This window comes from Meleagris gallopavo, chromosome 6, assembly GCF_905368555.1.
Source record: "Meleagris gallopavo chromosome 6, MGAL_WU_HG_1.1, whole genome shotgun sequence".
NCBI lineage: Eukaryota > Metazoa > Chordata > Aves > Galliformes > Phasianidae > Meleagris > Meleagris gallopavo.
This window is the reverse complement of record NC_139409.1, coordinates 491,140-509,570: the sequence shown is the minus strand read 5'-3', so window position 1 is coordinate 509,570 and position 18,431 is coordinate 491,140. Positions and strand designations below refer to the sequence as shown.

The window sequence follows — 18,431 nt, the reverse complement described above, 5'->3', positions numbered from 1 at the left end:
TGGGGAAAATTCATTTATTGATGATGAAAATACAGTTGAGTAATGAGAAACAGAGACCAACTAAAAGGCACCGCCATCTCAGCTGCTGGAATCTGCCATAGCCCTGTGGCAGGGCCGCTGGATGTGGCTGCATTGGCACAAAGCAACCCCAGCATCTCTTCTCAGCCTTCTCAGTATCAGAACCTCACCTCCCATTGCAATGTTTTTTTTCCAATAGCTTTCACATGGGAACGCAACAAGGCTTTGCACGATACGCCCTCCCCTGCTTTCACAACAGTGGGATATGAGTGTCTCTTTAAAAACAATGAGATTATCATTCCATCTTAAAAATTCCCCTATGGTCAAAAAGCTTAAATTATGAGAGGGAGAACCCAGGACACCACACACGCTGCCTGCACCAAGGCAGAGCTGTGCACAGCACCCTGAGATCCCCTTCTGCCAGGTCCAGCCCAGGCAAGCGAGCACAGCTCGCATGCTGACGTACATGTGAGCATGTGCTCACTCAAACAGATGGCAATGGTTTAACAAGGAGAAAGTCCACAGTGATCGCACACAGCTCAGCCAGAGAGTAAGCCAGTCAGCAGACTGCTAACACACATTTGCCCTTACTCTCCCATCTCTTCCAGGTTTTCCCAGGCTTCTTCCTGTTTTACTTGCACCAGTCCTGCTTGTTCTCTTCCTCTGCCTTTTCCCTGAAGCCTCCTAGGTGATCACACTTTTCCCAGCGGGCATTACAAACCAAGTTTTGCATCCATTTATGTGGTAGTATCCATTTATACACTGATCCCTTAGTACACCTTTCAGTTTCTCCTGCTAAGCCACATTAGTAGGTTTTGCTGCAGGGTTCTGTCTGTTCAGCATGGCAGAGCAGGCATAGCTGCTCACGTTCTGGTGGTCAGCTGTCAGACTGGGTAATCACAGACCGCATTTCCTTACACTGAGTATAGTCACCAAGCTCAAATGCCTGGCATGAAGACTCCAGCATGTGATCAACAGTCCACACGACCATTTCATAAGCATCGTGCAGCAACACATAATTTGTATTAACAATTTTGTATCCTTCAGTGTTTTGATGAGTGTCAGGCTCATGGATCAACTCTGCCTCTTGCATCCCTTGGTGCACAAGCGCTTCAGGTTGTGCTGCTACACCCTGCACCTTCCAAGCTTCACTGGGGGGTGGAGATGCAGCTGCTGATTCAAGAGGTGCTGCAGGGTCACTGGGTGCTTCTGATATCTCCTCCTGAGAGTCCTTCTCAGGCTGTGGGAGCACAGTCACCTCTTGGGAGTCTTCTTTCTTCTGAGACTGCTGGGGCACAGTCACCTGCTCTGCAGGAGGACAAAATGCCCCACAAGTTTCCTTTGTGGAGTCATCTGCCCTAGCCAGAGGAACAGATGACACAGGAGATACAGAAAGACATTTTGTGCAGAATAAAGCTCGAGAAAACCGCAAATTTTTGAAGGTGGGTTTGAGAAATCGCACGCTTCGCTTAGCTTTCCAGATGATACGCTCTACATAGGATTTTCGCTTTGATAGCCTGTAAGCTATGGCACGAAACCTACAAGTACGGCAAATAACTTTACGGACTCTGTCCTGATAAGAAAACCTTTGTACCTTACAGTATTCGTGGTCTCTGAGCACTGAGACACCACTATTACTGTTCCCGCAGTAGTCATGGTCTCTCAGAGCATGTGGAAATTGAGTGCGGTGCAATGTATTACTCACACAGTAACAGTGGTCTTCCAGAACAGTTTCAGTCAGATCCTTAGTAGCAGATTTCCCGTGTTCCCTGTTTGCCTGGAAAACACTTACTTCCTCTAAAACGTTATGTGGTTTTTGTAAAGTCTCTTGAAACGTCTCTATGCAGTTATTGTGCAGACGTTTGCAAGAAGTCACATTTCCCATGCTTTGTGCTAATTCTGTCTTGACCCCTCGTTCATGCTCTGTTTCTGAATTCCTGGTCAAACAGCCCATCTGTGCCTTCTCTTGGCTTCCCTCTGGCACTGGCTGGCTGCTGGCTGCCTCTGACCGCAACTCACTCCTACCTTCAAGACACCCAAACTTCTTTAGCAGTCTGCTGGACCGCAGCAGCCACGGCTCACGTTGTTCTCCTGTTTAGAGAGAGAAGGACAGTTTGCCTTCTTCCATCAGGCTCCTAGCTGCAGAGCCTGGGGCAGGACCAGCACTCACCATGGCTAGGGGTGTGTCTCTTCTCCAGCACCTTGTGCTTGTCAACATCCAGCCACCTGCTGCAGCACGACTCTGGTAGCCATCTCTTGTCCCCATTGCATCCTGCAGGGAAACTAGAAAGATGTTCCTTCCTGATGGGAGAAGCCCTTTTGCTATACAGCAACCTAGCTGGAGGAAAAGGCCCTACAAAATCACAGCCTGGCTGAGGCTGGAGGCACATCTGAGTCCCTCTGTTTCCCCCACAGCCTCAACAGGGCCACCCAGAGCAGGGTGCCCAGCCCCACATCACAGTGGGGTTGGAAATCCCCAAGCAGACTCCACAGCCTCTCTGGGTATGTCCCATCTGCTGCTAGCGGTCACTGCCCAGCTCATGGGCACTGGGAGGGAGCACTCTCCTTGGGTGCAGCAGCAGATCTACAACAACCCTGCTGAGCTGAAGCCCTTGTGCAGCGGATGACAGCCTCCATTAGCCATCATTAGCAAGTGCAAAAAGGGCTGCATGGCCAGAGGGAAATAGAGGAGATGCTCTCAATACAGGTAGCATGGAGAGAAGGGATCAGGACAGGAGAGCAAGTGGGAAGCACAGAGATGTGCTAACCACATAGAAGAAGGACCCTGGTGAGGATCCTGGGGTGTGTTCCTCGTCCAGGTAAGCAGTACCGAGAGAGCTGAACTGCAACTTCTCACCAAAAAGCCTGTCAGGTCCATCCCACTTCACTGGGCTCTGTGGTGCGTTGACCCATGGCTCTTCCCCATGCTCCAGCCGATGTAGAATGTCAGGTTTGGGGCCTGGGTACCCTATGAAGCAGAGATAAATGTTCTATTACAAAATGCTGGCTGTAGAAATAACAGGAAATGAAACATCTTCTCTGATGCCTCAAACTGTGCTTTGCTGTAAGAAAAGTCTGAGTAGAAACCACGGTGAAAAAAAAAAAAAAAAAAAAAGAAAACATAGCTAGCACAGCTGTCAAGTGAATTCACCCCATAACCAAGGGCAGTGCTTGGCAGCACTCCTAGCCATGGAGATCAGCTGCTTGTCCCAGGAGCAGCTCTGGGGTGTAGGATGTGCTCCAAGGCCTGTCCCAGGCCCTTATGCAAATAGCTTGCAATCAGCAAACAGCAACTGCCATCACAATCTGATGATCTCCAGGTCTACTCGCTGGCTGAGTGACTCCTGCCAGCTGTCCTCACAGTGGGTCTGTCACCTACAAGCTATTCCTACTCTGCTGCTTACCACAATTCCTTGACTCACACATAGTGTCCCTGCGCCAGCAACCAGGAAAGAAAGAAGACTGAAGTAGTGGACCAAGGCAGGTCCTTGCCTGACATTAAGGTGTGTGCAGATCACTGCAGTTATATTTTCAGAAGCAACCAATGCTGGCAGAAAGACACCCAAATCGATGGATCCAAGTATGATGGAATTCCCAACCCCTGCTGCAGCCCTCCAGGAGCTGAAGCTGCACATTACCCAGTGATGCCAAGAGCTCATAGTTGTCCAGCATGACGCTGCGATACAGCTCCCTCTGCTCCTCTGCAACCATGTCCCACTCTGCACGGCTCAGGTAGATGGCGATGTCCTCAAAGGTCACGGGCTCCTGCAAAGCAAGCACTGTACCATTGGAAACGTGCCCACAGCATTTAAAACATGCTTTGCTTTCCAAACATTATTTCCACCCCTGGGAAAGCTATCGCTGGGTGAGGTTCAAAGAACCGATGAGCAGCGCTTCTCAGGAGCCTGCGTGCCACTGGAATGACTGTAGATCTCCCTATGATGCCTCAGCCAGGTGCTCTGCCCAGGGCTCCCCTGTGTTTCAAGGCAGTCAGCGGTGTCCTGAGAGCCAGAACCGCTTGCCTGACCACCTGCATTGTCTGCACCGAGGTCTGCAGGTGGGTGGGAGTGAGCTCTGGGAACCCTGATCTCCACACCACAGGAAGAAAGGCAATATGTGCAGAATGCAGTGTTGCAGAAAAGATGTGCAAGAGGCACAGCGAGGCACAGAGGAGCCAGGAGGCACAGGGTGTCGAAGGGCACAGCAGGCCTGGCAGGGCCTGACTCCGCCGGGTCCCACATCCTACCTCCATGTGCGAGGCCGTGACAACCGTGAAGGCCTCGCAAGCCTCTACTCTCCACTTCCGGCGGGCAGTCACCGGAAGTAGGCCCCGCGCCGGAAGCAGGCCTCGCGCCGGAAGCAGGACCTGCGCCGGAAGCAGGCCACATGACGCTAGGTTGCACCCTACACATCCTTATACGCACTTCCGGCCGTGGTCCCGCCTCCAGCGGAAGCACTCAGCCGACCGGAAGTGGGGTGAGCGCACACGGAGTCGGTGTGGGCGCCGCCATTTTGAGTGGTGCCGCAGCTCACGTGATCGCTGGCTGCGCTGCCATTGGTGCCGGCCTGGGGCGCGGCACGGCTTCAGCTCCTGGAGCCCGGCCCCTCTGTTTCATCTCATTAATTATTCCTGATTTATGCTGAAATTTGGACTAGGCGATTTTCCACCTCCCAGCTCCCAGCGTTTTGGCTTTGGGGGTGCAGGTGCTGGGGCGGATCTCAAAGGAGTGGGTGCCTGTGGGGGAAGGAGGAAAGCAGCATGTTTCCTTGGTGGTGAGACACACACAGTTGGAGCATCATGGAATAGTTTGGATTGAAAGGGACCCGCAGCCCCACCCTGCCATGGGCTGGCTGTCCCACAGCTCGGGCTGCCCAGAGCCCAGCCATGGCCTCGGGCACCTCCAGGGTGGGCACAGCAGCTCTGGGCAGTGCCAGCACCTCATCACCTCTGGGTAAAGAATCCCTGCCTAACATCCCACCTAAATCTCCCCTCTTTTAGTTTAAAGCTGCTTCCCCTAGCCCTGTAGTGATCTGCCCATATAAGAAGTCTCTTTTCCTCCCATTTATAAGCTCCATTATGTACCAGAAAGTCCACAATGAGGTCTCCCCACAGTCTTCTCCAGGCTGAACCCCCTTTGCTCCTTCAGTCTGCCTTTCTAGGAGAGGTGCTCCAATCTCTTCATGGCCTCTTCTGGACCCACTCCACATCTTTCTTGTTTTGGGGGTCCCAGACCTGGATACAGATCTGCAGGTTGGGTCCCAAAAGGGCAGAGTAGAGGGCAACAATTCACTGTCCTTATCTGTCCTTATGTAGGTTTTGTGTCTTCACACGATTGTACTTTTCTTCACACAGAAGTCCATGATTTCTGATGACACCAAGCTGCCTGGTGTGATTGATGGAAGGAAGGGATTCCATTCCAAGGGACCTGGGCCGGGCTGGGAGTGGTGTGTTGTGAACTGCCTGTGGTTCAACCAGGCCGGGTGCATAGTGCTGCACCTTGGTCAAGGCAATCCCAAGCACAGAGACAGGCTGGGCAGTGAGTGAATTGAGAGCAACCATGAGAAGGACTTGGGGCTCTTGGATTAAATACTGAACACAAGCTGGCACTAGGCTCAGAGTTTGGAGCACCTCTGATATGGAGACAGGCTGAGAGTTGGGGGTGTTCAGCCTGGGGAAGAGAAGAGTCTGGGTAGACCTCATTGTGGCCTTCCAGTTCATTAAGGGACTGCATTACAGGGAGGGACTCTTTGTCAGGGAGTTGATAGGACAAGGGGGAACAGCTCTAAGCTATCAGACTGTATGTTTAGATAAGACATCAGAAATAAAATCTTCATTATGAGGGTGGTGAGGCACTGGCACTGCTGCCCAGAGCTGCTTCGCTCCATCCCCTTGGTGCCCAGGCCCATGGATAGGGTTCTGGCCATGGGTGGGGCTAGCTGGGCTTTAAGCTCCCATCCATCCTAAACCATTCCATGATTCTAAAAGTTATCAAATATCCTGTTTCAGTAGCAGAGCCCTGTTTTCTGCTTTATTTTTTTTTTTCCCCATAACCAACCACCAGATGTCCTTTGTTAGTTCCGTCCCTCAGTTTTACCCACAAGCTCTCAACCTGCTCATGGATGTTTCTCAAAGGCAGCAATGGTGAAGTTCACACTCCTGAGAGATACTTTACAGGCAAGGAGTAAAACCAGAAGCTTAATTTTAGGAAAGCCAAATTCCAGTTCTGCAGGGAATTTGTCAACAACCCCCACTGGGAATCTGTCCTCGAGGTCAAGGGAGCAGAGCAGAGCTGGCAGATCTTTAAGAAAGCTTTCCTCAGGGTGCAGGAGCTCTCCATCCCGAGATGTAGGAAGACAGGAAAGGAAGGCGAGAGACCTGCATGGCTGAGCCAGGAGCTGCTTGTCAAACTTGAGAGCAAGAAGAACATGCACAGGAAGTGGAAGCGTAGGAGGAGTATAGGGATGCTGTTGGGCTGTGTAGGGCTGGGGTGAAGGAGGCCAAGGCCCAACTGGACTTGGCAAGGGGCACAAAGAAAAACAAGAACAGCTTCTACAGGTGTGTCAATCAGAAAAGGAATGTGCAAAAGGGTATTCTCCCCCCACTGAGCAATGCAGGCAGGCTGGTAACAACAGACAAAGAGAAGGCTGAGGTGCTGAATAACTTTTTTGCCTCAGTCTCTGCTGGTGACTGCTCTTCACGCACCGATCTAGCTGATGGGACTGAGGAAGCAATGGCCCTCCTGCTATAAGCAAAAAACAGGTCCGTGTCCACGTGACGTACCTGAACATCTACAGGTCTGTTGTCCCTATGAAATACATCCCAAAGTCCTGAGGGAACTAGCAGATGTAGTCACCAAGTCATGCTGAATGGTATTTGAAAGATTATGGTGACCAGTTGAAGTCCCTGGTGACTGGAAAAAAGGGCACATCACACCCATTTTTAAGAAGGACAGAAAGGATGATGCAGGGAACTACCAACCTGTTAGTCTCACCTCTGTGCTGGAGAAGATCATGGAGCAGCTCCTCCTGGAAGCTGTGCTATGGCACATGGAAGAAGGGGTGGCACGGCACAGCCAGCACGGCTTCACCAAGGGCAGGGGCTGTCTGGCCAACCCACCGCCTTCTGTTATGGCATCACTGTGGCAGTGAGTGAGGGAAGAACTGCAGATATCACCTCTCTGGATTTCAGTGAGGCCTTCAACGCGGTCTCCCACAGCGTCCTTCTCTCCAAATGGGAAAGACGTGGACTTGATGGGTGGCACCGTTCAGTGCATGAGGCACTGCTGTGAGATGTACGCAGAGAGCTGTGGTCAGCAGCTCCACGTCCGGACGGAGAGCGGTGACAGTGGTGTCCCTCAGGGCTCAGTGCTGGGATCTGTGTCTTTCCCATCTCCATCAGTGACATCAGCAGTGCACTGAGGGCACCCTCAGCAGCGTGGCTGACACCGAGCTGTGCGGTCCTGTCCACATGCCGGGATGGGATGCCATCAGAGGGACCTGCAGAGTCTGAGCAGTGGTCCACCTCCCTACACCTCCTGATGAGGACAGGCTGAGAGCTGAGGCTATGCAGCTGGAGTAAGGAAGGCTGCAGGGAGGGTGGAGAGCAGCCTTCAGTATCTGAAGAGGCTGTAAGAAGGAAGGAGACTGACTCTGTAGGAGGATCAGTATGGTAGGACAAGGGGAAATGGCTTCAATCTAAAAGAGGGGAGATTTAGATGGATATAAGGAAGAAATTCATACACTAAGGGTGGTGAGGTGCTGCACAGGTTGCAGTGAGATGTGGTGGTGCCCCATCCCTGCAGACACCCACAGTCAGGGGATGGGCTGTGAGCACTGATGGAACTGTGGGTGTCCCTGTGCACTGCAGGGAATGGGACCTTTAAGGGTCCCTTCCAACTCAAACAATTCTATGATTCTGTAAATCTATGAAATCGGTTCTTCAGCGTCTCTCAGCATGGAGTCTCCAATTATCAACATTCTTCACATGTTTTTCGTGTCAGCAGTTCCAATACGGGTGGTTCTCCAGCATGGTTATTACTGGAGCTGCAGGTAATGCATGGATTTCAATTTGGAGCCATTCTGTTTTGGTTTGTGGACACTCAGCTGGGCTGCAGTAAAAGCCCGGAGAACTGCCAGCCCTGCTTTTGTGTGGAGGAAGCAGCTGATGTGAGGGCTGTGGGCATGGAGCAGTGAATTGTAGAATCATAGAATTAACAAAGTTGGAAAAGATCTCCAAGATCATCCAGTCTAAGCATCCATCTATCACCAATATTTCCCCACTAAACCGTATTCCTCTGTTCAGCACCTCAACGTTTCTCGAATACCTCCAGGGACAGCGACTCCACCGCCTCCCTGGGCAGCCTGTTTCTGTGCCTGACTGCTCTTTTGGAGAAGAAATCGTGTCTCCCCTGAGCCTCCTCTTCTCCAGACTGAACAATCCCAGCTCCCTCAGCCACTCCCCATAGCACTGTGCTCCAGAGCCCCACAGCTCTGCTGCCCCCTCTGAACACAATCCAGGGCCTCAATGCCTTTCTTGTAGTGAGGGACCCAAAACTGAACACAGTACTCAAGGTGTGGCCTCACCAGAGATGAGTACGGAGGGATAATCACTTCTCTGCTGCCAGCACTGCTGCTCACACAGCTGGGATGCTGTTGGCCTCCTTGGCCCCTGGGCACTCTGCTGGCTCGCAGTCAGCCCAGCATCAACCAACACCCCCAGGTCTGTTTCTTTCACACAGCCTTCCAGCCGCTCTGCCCCACACCTGCAGTGCTGCCCAGGATGCTGTGGCTGAAGTGCAGGACCTGGCACTCGTTCTTGTTGATCTTTATCCCGTTGGCCACAGCTCAACTATCCAGCCTGTCCAGCGAGGTGAAGTCCCCAACTCAAACTGAATCCCGTTTCCTCATGCAAAGGAGATATTTACCCCGCTTGATGCTTTCTGTGGTTGCTGTGTGTTTTCTTCTGATCGTTGGCTGTGGTTTTGAATAGGAAGTGGCTCCTCACACAGTTAACAGATGCCTGCTTAGCAGCACCCATCTGCAAATCACCACACACCCTTTCTCCTGATGCTGCCTCTAAGTGTGCTGCTGAGCTGCACAGCGCTTCCAGCCCTGGCACTGCTGCGCAGGAGGGAAGCAGGGGAGGTTTGTGCCACTCTCACTGAAAATCTCTCTCCTTCCAGGCTCGCCCTATGAGTGCTTTCCCAATGGCAAGACATCAAAGCAAAGGTGAGCCTTAGCTCCGCGCGTAGGCAGCCGCAGCCCCACCGGGCTCCTGGCTGAGTGCTGGGGAAGCACGGGGGGTTCGCATCCTCGTGCAGCCTGGTGCACGTGTGGGCTTTGTGGGAGGCCGTGGCCTCGGGGTGTCCTGAGGCTGCCTCCCATCTCCCCGCTCTGAGAGCTCACAGAGCGAGGCTGAGGGCGGACAGGGCAGTGGTGTGCGGTGGGTACAGTGTGAGACACAGCACAGGGGGCGATGCTGTACCCCAAACCTCGCTGTTCCTGTGCCTGTGTCGTAGAGCCCATGCCACACTGGCACCATCAAGGGCAGGAAATGGCCCAGGGGACAATGCTGCATGAATACCACTGCGAGTTCGGCTCAGTGCATGACTTCATGGAAACAGAGTGGTGCAGCCCAGGCTTTTGTTCACCCTGTGCAGTCCTGGAGCTCAGGGGAGCTGTGAGATCTCTTTTGCTTTCTGTTTTTGCTATCAGAAAAATACTGGATAACAGCCCTTTGAGGAAGCCTGGAACTGAGCAGCAGTGGGGTCCTTCAGGGCCACACTTTCCTCCTGATTGTCCTGAGGACACTTCTGGTGGCTCGGGGACACCTTTCCTCATGGCCCCGGGCACTGCGTGGTGAGCAGGGCTGTCCCGGCACCGCGGGGCTCACATCCTCTCTGCTTGTTCCACAGAATCCCAGCTGAGCGTGATGCTCGTGGGGAAGACGGGGAGTGGGAAGAGTGCGACAGGGAACACCATCCTTGGGAAGGAGGCATTTCATTCTACACTGTCAGCACAGTCGGTAACCCAAGAGTATGAGAAAGCTGAAGGCCTCTGTGCTGGAAGACCAATTGAAGTTGTTGACACTCCTGGCCTATTTGATACAAGGGAGGCCAATGAAAAAACAGCTGAAAAGATTAAGAATGCCTTTCAGTACCTCTATGCAGGGGTCCATGCCATCATCCTGGTGATGCAGCTGGGCCGAATAACTCAGGAAGAGCAGGAAGTGGCTGAGTGGGTGACCAAGATTTTCCATACTAAAGCACAGAAGTACACAATCCTGTTATTCACCCGAGCAGAAGAGCTGCAGAACCCGGAAGACCTGAAGGGTTTCATAGAAGGGAGCCCATACCTCAAGGGGCTGGCAGCCAAGTGTGGAAATCGGTACATCGGTTTCAGCAACAGAGCCACCGGGGAGGCGAGGGATCGGCAGGTTGCAAAGCTCATCAACATGATTGATGCCATGGTAGAGAAGAATCGTCGTGCTCCACATTACACGCGAGAGATGCTGGAGAAAGACACACGGACCTTCTTTGAAAAGTTTTGTACCATCCTGTAGGCAGCGAGGGGTTCGGACTGGGAGGCGACGTCTCCCCCGCAGTGCCGTCCCTGCTGTGCTCTCCTTCCTCGCTTGCAGTTCCCATCCTTCCCCCCACGCCCTGCGCTTTCCCCCGCCCTGCGTGGCCGCTTTCCCCACGGGCTGCAGGCGCTCCACGTGTGCGCGCTGCTGCGGCGCCCCGCTCTGCCGCTCTCGGCTCCGCCGCGCTGCTCCCCAGCTCTGCGGGCGCGGATGAGCCGAGACGAACGGGAGCGCGGGGCTGCGAGATGCGCCCCTCGGGAGGGGGCTCGGCACGGAGCGCTGCTGCGGGCCGGGAGCCGTCGGCATCCCGCCGAGAGCCGGGGCTGGAAGCAGCTCTGCGGGGCCGGGGCTCGTGGTGCCGGGGTCCGTCCCGCCGCAGCGGGGGCTGTGCCTGCAGGGGCGATGCGGGGCGTGCTGTGCTGCTGGGCCTGAAGGAGCTCTCAATAAACGCTGAGCTTGGCTGTGCGGTGGAGAACCTGTCCCAGATCCATCTGTCATCCACACGGGGCGTGGGAAGCGGCTGTGAGCGGGCAGGGACTGCAGACCCGCAGAGGGGCTGAGGATGGGGACTCAGCCGAGCCGGGCTGGCAGCGATGGGGGCCGGGACACACAGCCTGGTGAGGAGGGGGTGATGGGGGCTGCAGAGAACGGGCTGTGGTGGAGCTGCCCTTGGTGCAGAGCTGAGGCTCTGCCTCCCGGCGCTCTCAGTTTGGTTCTCTGCAGTGCCCGGAACACGGTGTGTTTACAGGAATAGGGTTTTGTGCAGCCTTCGGCCTCACCCTGTATGCCTTCAGGTGGGGCTGGGCACTCCCTCAGCTCAGCATGGCAGCACGGAGACGTGAAATACAACTAGAGCAAATGCCACACTATGCACCTTGTTATCCCCATCCAATCTACACAGAATCAGGCGCTTGGCGATCCCTAACAAAGCAAGCGCACACCTCCAAATGGAAGTGTTGTTATCTTCACATGGCTGTTTATAACATTTTCTCCAATTGCAGCTTCTGATTGGGTCCTCTGACTGATCTTTGCTGGGCAGGCACATTATGGCCCACCAAGATCTGTATCTGAGACAGGATAGCAGCTGTCTCATTCTAATCTCCCTTCCACAGCAATGGAAGGGGTTTGCAGTCTGTAGTTGCCCCTTCAGGAGCCCAACAGACACTCACAGGACACTTTGCCTTTCCTTCTTTATGACAACAGCACCTCGAGGCCGAAGAGTTTCTTTTTCACACATTCTTTGAATATTTGTGATCATCTCTTTCTGTGTTTCACCTTGGTGGACTACAGTTCCTCCTTTTGAGACAGTACATCCATTGGGTCCACTCCTTTTTTCTGTCAGTCCTCATGCTGACCCTGCAGCCCCCCATCGCCCTACAGCCCCCCACGGCCTTGCAGATCATCGCAGGAAGTAGAGGGGTATCACTGAGCCCTGCTCTCTGGTGACAGTAACAGTGCCCAAGGGAAAGGCATGGAGCTGTCAGGGGAGGGTCGGGGGGAGAGGGTGAAGGATAGGCTGTGCCCCAGAGTGTGGTGGACATGGCACAGATGGGGAAGTTAGCAGAATTCCCTTCCTTCCCTGCCAGCTCTGTACCTCCCCATGTGATCCTTCACGAACTCTTCTCTCTTCATGTGGCTCATGGGGGTGGGCTGCAGAGGGATGGTGCCTGAGGCTGTGGGGCATGCAGGGTGTTCTTCTGGGTGTTCTGGCGGGTGGCTGTTCTGCGGTAGGGGGAACTGCTCTGCGCAAGAGCCAAGGTCCTCTTTCCCAAGTATTGCTTTTAGTTTTGTTCTCTGCACTTCCCCGAACTGAGTGCAGTTACAGGAAATGTCTGTTTGTGGACCTTGTGCCTCACTTCGTGTGTCTGCAGGTGGGGCAGGGCGCTGCCTGGCTCGAGGGCACCCACAGGGCAGCACAGCCCCAGCACTGCACAGCCCTGGGCTCTGCCCTCCCAGCAGAGGGTGCAGAGATGGTTGGGGCCTGGAGGAAATGGGCCCTTTGAGGCAAGGCTGAGAGCCCCGTGGTTGTTCAGCTGCAGAAGGGAAAACTGAGAGATCTTCTCACAGAGTCACAGAGTGGTTTGAGTGGAATGGATCTCTAAAGGCCACCTGGTCCCACTGCCTGCAATGGGCAGGGGCACTCACAGCTCCATCAGTGCTCAGAGCCCATCCTGACTGTGGGTGTCTGCAGGGATGGGACACCATCACATCTTACTGCAACATGTTCGGTGCCCCACTGCTCTCACTGTACAAAACTTCTTCCTTATATCCAACTAAACCTCTGCTCTTTTTCTTCAGTTCCCCTTGTCCTATCACACAGACCCCACTACAGAATCGGTCCCCTTCCCTCTTACAGCCTCTGTAGGTACTGAAGCCTCACTCAGCCCTCCCTGCAGCCTCCCAGTTCTCAGCCTGTCCTTGCAGGGAGGTGTTCCCCCCCCGGGGTCACTTTGCGCCTTCCTCTGGATGTTCTCCGACAGCTCACGTCTCTCCTGCACTGAGCACTCCCCATCCGGACACAGCACTCCAGGTGAGGTCTCCCAGCACAGAGCAGAGGTGCAGATCCCCTCCCTCTCCCTGCTGGCCGCACAGCTCCGGGCGCACCCAAGGTGCTGTTGGCTGGCACAGGGCACAGTCCTGCCTCGTGCTGCTGCCCCTCCAGGGCCCCCAGGTCCTTTTCCATAGGGCTGTGCTCCACCCTTACACCCCCAGTGTGTATCGCCAACTCAGTCTCCCATTCCCTTCAATGTTCTCTTCAGTGCCCGGATCCAGGACTTGGAGGTGTGCTGAATAATAGTAAGAACGGAGCTGTTACCCCTAATGGGTCTGTGCCCATAAGACATAAACACAGCTGTGATGCAGAACAGAGGTCTCTGTTTTATTTCTGTGCACAATCAGGTGTTTGGTGATCCTTCCCAAAAGCAAGCACAGCCCCAAACAGAAGTGCAGTTTTCCTTACATGGCAGTTTACAAAATTACATCTCTCTACAGTCTCTAATTGGGTACTCTGATACATCTTTGGGCAGGCATACAAGGGGCTCCAAGACTCTGCATTTGGGAGGGGATAGCAGCTGGCTCATTCTAATCACCTTTCTGCAGAGATGGGTGTTGGTTTCAGCATGTAATCAGCCCTCAAGGAACCCAAGGGACACGTACAGGACACTTTGCCTTCACTTCTTGATGACAATTCATGGCCCTACAGATCCTCACATGGAGCAGAGGGGCTGCGCTGAGCTCTGCTCTCTGTGACAGCAGCAGGGCCCAAGGAAACAGCATGGAGCTGTCAGGGGAGGGTTGGGTGGGGGTAAGGGAAAGGCTGTGCCCAGAAGGCGGTGGACATGGAGCAGCTCCCCAGGGCAGCAGTCACAGCCCTGAGCTGCCGGAGCTCATGAAGCACTGGGACATCTCTCTCAGATATAGGGTTGGGGTTTGGGAGTCATGAGAAGACTCAGTGGTCTTTGTGGGTCCCCTTCAACTGGGGACACTATGAAGGTTTTGGGGTGCTGTGTGGGTGGGTGAGCACCACAGCGGCTGCACTGCGTGATGGCGGGCTCTTTGCCAAAGGGACGCAGCCCTGGGGAGCGGGTGCTGGGGGATGGCAGTGGGTGGGGATGGAGCGATGCCTGCGGCCCCAAGAGCTGCAGGGTTCTGGGATTCTGATACTGGGGGGCTGTGGATTATGGGATTCAGCCATTCATCTCTTCCACCAAATAAGGACAAAGATGAAAATCAAAGCAATGACAATGAGAATTATCCCACATTTTGTAAGGACTCTCCTGTATGACAAGGAGTCGAGCAGCACACCCCACGGTCTGGCTGCTTTCTCCATGTGATACCTCACTTTCTCTTCTGTTAAAAAGGGATCCAGGTACAACTCATTGCTGTAGTACCTTCCCTCATTCTCCCGCACGGTTTCGCGGACCTTATTCATCAGCTGCTGGACCTGCTGGTCCCGCTCTGCCCCGGAAGCCCGGTTGTTGATGCTGCAGTATCGATTCCAGCAGCTCTGGATCAGGTTGCGCAGAGCTCTGTTGTCAGTGTGGGTCACGTAGTTATGCAGAGATCCCCCCACCAGCTCCTCTCCCCGGGTGAACACAACAACCATGTGCCTGAACACACCGACTCCAAAGATGTCCTGCACGCCCCGCACGGCCTCCTGGTCCTCCTGGGTGAAGCGGCCCAGCTGGGTGACCAACAGCAGCACGTGGGGGCCGGGCGAGGACAGCTCGATGCAGTGGGTGATTTCCCTGCACGCCTCATTGCTGCCATTCCACAAATGGAAGATGTCGGCCGTGTCGACCACCACAATGTCCTCTCCATCCCAGTGCCCAGTTGCTGACTTGCAGCTGCGGGTCACCGGCGTGGTGGACAGCTTGGACTCGAAGACGCGTCGCCCCAGCAGGGTGTTCCCCGTGGCGCTTCGCCCCCCTCCAGTCTTTCCAACCAGGAGCAGCCGCATTGTGGAGCCTCTGCCGTCGCCGGGCAGCACAGGGACACGTCGAACGGCCGTGGTTGTGCTGCAGGGATAGAAGCGGAGGGGCAGGGCTCCATCAGCTGCTCAGCCGGTAATGCTGCAGCACAGACAGCTCCAGCAGGGCCCGGAGGGCAGCAGAGAAAGGAGAGAGGAGAAAGAGAGGCGTGACACCACGTGCTGGGGTGGCACAGAGCAGAGGGACGGCGACAGCTCAGGGTGCAGGGGCACGGTGGTGTGGTGACAGGGACCCCCCAGGAGGTGTAAGAGACCACTCTGGGTGGTGACAGGAACCCCCTTGGGAGGTGACGGATCCCTCTGGGCAGTGACACCTGTGCGGCTGGGGTTGGCGTGGGGCTGAGTGCAGTGCCGAGGGTCTCCCCATGCCGGGGCTGTGGCTGTGCTGATGGACAGGGTCAGGTCTGCGCTGTGCTCCTGTGAGCGCAGGAGTGGGGAGAAGGGAAACGGAGAGAAGAGAAAGGAAGCACAAATATGGGGAGAGGAAACAGAGAAAGGAGATAAAGGATGTAGGGAGGGGAGGATAAGGGGAGAAGGGAAAAGGGGAAAAAGAAGAAGGGAAAATAGAGTGGACGGAGAAAAAGGTGTAAAAGGGAGAAGGGGGGAACGGGCAGCAGGGAAAAAAGGGGCAAGGAGAAACGGGAAGAAGGGACGAGGGACAGAGCCGCTCCCTGCCCCGCTCCCCCTGCCTCGGCTCCCGGGCACCGCAGCCCCTCCCGGAGGCACGGAACCCCCCCGCCCCCCGCCGTACCTTCCCGCAGCTCCGGTCTCACCCCGCCCGGCACAGCCGGGTCCCCGCGGGGCCGCGCACCGCCTGGAGGCGCAGCGATCGCGGCTCCTCCCGCCCCCTTCCCGCCCCCCCCCCGGCGCTGCCCCGCGCGGTGACGCTCCGTGCGACATTCACCCTTTCTTTGGGCTCCTCCAGGGTTGGACGCTGCAGCCTCAGGTCAGTCCGGACCGGCAGTGAGAAGTGCGGCACTGACGCAGTGGCCCCGACTGGTTCCGATATCGCCGTTATCACCGTCCCAGCCAGCACCGCCTCTGCCCCGTGGCACTGCTCCCATAGGCAGATTGCCTATAATAAGCAGTAATGCAGATCACCAGAGGACCCACGGGTGTGCCCATGGGAGGCTGACAGCCCGCGACAGGTTGACAGCCAGGACAGGGAACAGGATTTCCTCTGAGATCTCCTCCAGCCCCAGGCATGCTGTGACTCCGTGATGTCCTGAGGTTGCCTCTATATTCTGGCTATATCCCGAGTTGGACTATTGAGCCCATAAGGATCAGCCGATCCAACCCCTGGCCTCAGAGAAGAGCACCCGAACCCCAACCTTATGTCTGAGAGTGCTGAGCATCACGAGTCCCAGCAGCTCAGGGCTGTGCCTGCTACCCTGGGGAGCTGCTCCATGCTCACCGCCCTCTGGGCACAGCCTTTCCCTCACTCCCACCCGACCCTCCCCTGACAGCTCCATGCTGTTCCCTCGGGTGCTGTCCATGTCACCACAGAGCAGAGCTCAGTGCTGCCTATCCGCTCCCTGTGAGGAGCTGTAGGGCCATGAGGGACTGCAGGGCCATAGGGTGTCAACAAGAAGAGAAGGCAGCGTCCTGTGATTGTCCATTTGGCACCTTAAGGGCTAATTATATCCTAACACCCACACCCATCGCAAGGGAAAGGTTAGAATGAGCCAGTTCACCTTCGTGTGGTCAGGCATTGCCCAGCCCTCCCATCAGTCGGGGTCTCTCTGCAAGGTCTCTCTGCCCTCAAGGGAGCCAACAGCTCCTCCCAGTTCAGTGTCACCTCCAACACTGCTTTGTACACTTTCTAGTCCCTCATCCAGGCCCCGTACACTGACATGCATCCACCTGGAGCAGCAAACCCTGCACCAGCTGTGCTCTGGTTGGGAGTTCATCATTACTGCAGTCACAGTCCTCCAACTCAGAGCTCCAAGGGTCCCACATCCCATCACTTGTGATGAAATCAGAGGCTGAAGAAGGCATGAAATACCTCTGCTCTATCTCTCTGTTTGTGAGGTGCCCATCCTCACCATGTAATGGCCTGATGTTACCAGCAGTGCAGTGTGATTGGAGGTCTGTGAGTAGTGGTGTTCCCCAGGGGTCGGTATGGGTACGGTGTTGTTCAGCATCAGCCTCAACGACCCGGATGAAGGAATGGAGTCCATCCTCAGCAAGTTTGGTGATGGCACAATGCTGAGAGGAGTGGCTGACACACCTGAAGGCCGTGCTGCCATTCAGCAAGACCTGGATAGGCTGAGAGCTGGGCAAGGAGGAACAGGATGGGGTTTAAGAAGAGAAGCACAAGGGGCAGGATGGGGCCCAATGAGCAGCGCTGTGCCAACACCACTGTGTGGTTTCTGCTAAGTCTGTGACTTCTCAGAATGGGAGTGGCTCACCTCAGACTTCGGTTCACCCCAGACTTTGGCTCAGCTCAGACTTCGGTTCACCCCAGACTTTGGCTCACCTCAGACTTTGGTTCACCCCAGACTTTGGCTCACCTCAGACTTTGGTTCACCCCAGACTTTGGCTCACCCCCAGGAGTGCAACGCGATCACTTTCACTTTCTCAGGCTGACATCTGGATGAGCTCAGTCAAAAACAGAAGCAAGCTGAGGCGCAGAGCAGAGCGACTTCCTGAGCACCAGCGAGATGTGAAGGAGCAGCAGAAGCTGCAGCTGTAAACAACTCAACTCACCCCGGCACCCTCCTCCCACCCCTGCCACCCCCCCCCCGCCTGCTGGGTCTTGCGTTGGGGGTGGGGATGCCCCGGCCCCCACCAGGGACACGTGTCCTCTGGGACCAGCAGCACCTCGCAGCCCACGACACACCAGCAGCAAGATTCACGTGTTCATGGAATGCAGGAGGTGCCACGGGTCCCTCAGCATGGCTCAGGCATGGCAGCAACGTGGCAAAAATCCCTGAAATCCTGCAGGGCAGTGGGAAGGAGGGCTGAGTCCCTTGGGATTCCTGCTCCCAGCTGGCACCTGGCCCATATCCTCCACTCTCTCCATGTGCCACGTTCGGGGATCTCCCCAAACTCCGCGCCCACTCCAACACCCGTGGAGATGTGAGGAGTGCTCAGACCACAGCAGTGAGGGCCCCATGATTGACCTCATCCCCACCCTGCTGCCACCAGAGCTGCCGATGGGCCCCTTCTTGTGGGTGCAGTTCCCATCCCTTGGGCACTATTTCCATCCCATGGGTGCTATTCCCACCCGATGTGTGCAGTACCTGGTTGCAGCTCTTGTCCTCTGGGTGCTGTTCCCATCCCATGTGTGAAGTTCCCAGCCCCGGGCACTATTCCCATTCTGTGTGTGCTGTTCCCATT

The 18,431-nt window shown here is 55.3% G+C and overlaps 3 protein-coding genes across 7 annotated transcripts; 1 reads left to right on the top strand and 2 right to left on the bottom strand.

The window, feature by feature from the left end:
- Window positions 1–8,895, bottom strand: LOC100545886 (uncharacterized). 4 transcript variants are annotated; one of them, XM_085226788.1, is made up of 6 exons: window positions 8,602–8,895; window positions 7,011–7,644; window positions 3,657–3,783; window positions 2,876–2,986; window positions 2,189–2,290; window positions 1–2,109 (listed from the first exon to the last, which is right to left on the bottom strand). In XM_085226788.1, exons 2-6 carry the CDS (start codon window positions 7,065–7,067, stop codon window positions 896–898), a joined length of 1,611 nt encoding a protein of 536 aa, XP_085082914.1. In that variant the 5' UTR covers window positions 7,068–7,644; window positions 8,602–8,895; the 3' UTR covers window positions 1–895. The 4 variants fall into 4 exon arrangements, with proteins under 4 accessions (XP_085082914.1, XP_010710510.1, XP_010710507.1 ...); XM_010712208.4 differs by having other exon boundaries at window positions 6,998–8,895; XM_010712205.4 differs by having other exon boundaries at window positions 7,011–8,895.
- A 161-nt stretch (window positions 8,896–9,056) lies between these two features.
- LOC104911307 (GTPase IMAP family member 7-like) lies at window positions 9,057–11,075 on the top strand. The gene is made up of 2 exons (XM_010712204.4): window positions 9,057–9,246; window positions 9,933–11,075. Exons 1-2 carry the CDS (start codon window positions 9,210–9,212, stop codon window positions 10,577–10,579), a joined length of 684 nt encoding a protein of 227 aa, XP_010710506.1. The 5' UTR covers window positions 9,057–9,209; the 3' UTR covers window positions 10,580–11,075.
- A 2,382-nt stretch (window positions 11,076–13,457) lies between these two features.
- Window positions 13,458–16,151, bottom strand: LOC116217484 (GTPase IMAP family member 1-like). 2 transcript variants are annotated; one of them, XM_031557054.2, is made up of 2 exons: window positions 15,994–16,151; window positions 13,458–15,117 (listed from the first exon to the last, which is right to left on the bottom strand). In XM_031557054.2, exon 2 carries the CDS (start codon window positions 15,057–15,059, stop codon window positions 14,295–14,297), a length of 765 nt encoding a protein of 254 aa, XP_031412914.1. In that variant the 5' UTR covers window positions 15,060–15,117; window positions 15,994–16,151; the 3' UTR covers window positions 13,458–14,294. The 2 variants fall into 2 exon arrangements, with proteins under 2 accessions (XP_031412914.1, XP_085082923.1); XM_085226797.1 differs by lacking the exon at window positions 15,994–16,151 and adding an exon at window positions 15,841–15,937.
- Window positions 16,152–18,431: the final 2,280 nt, after the last annotated feature.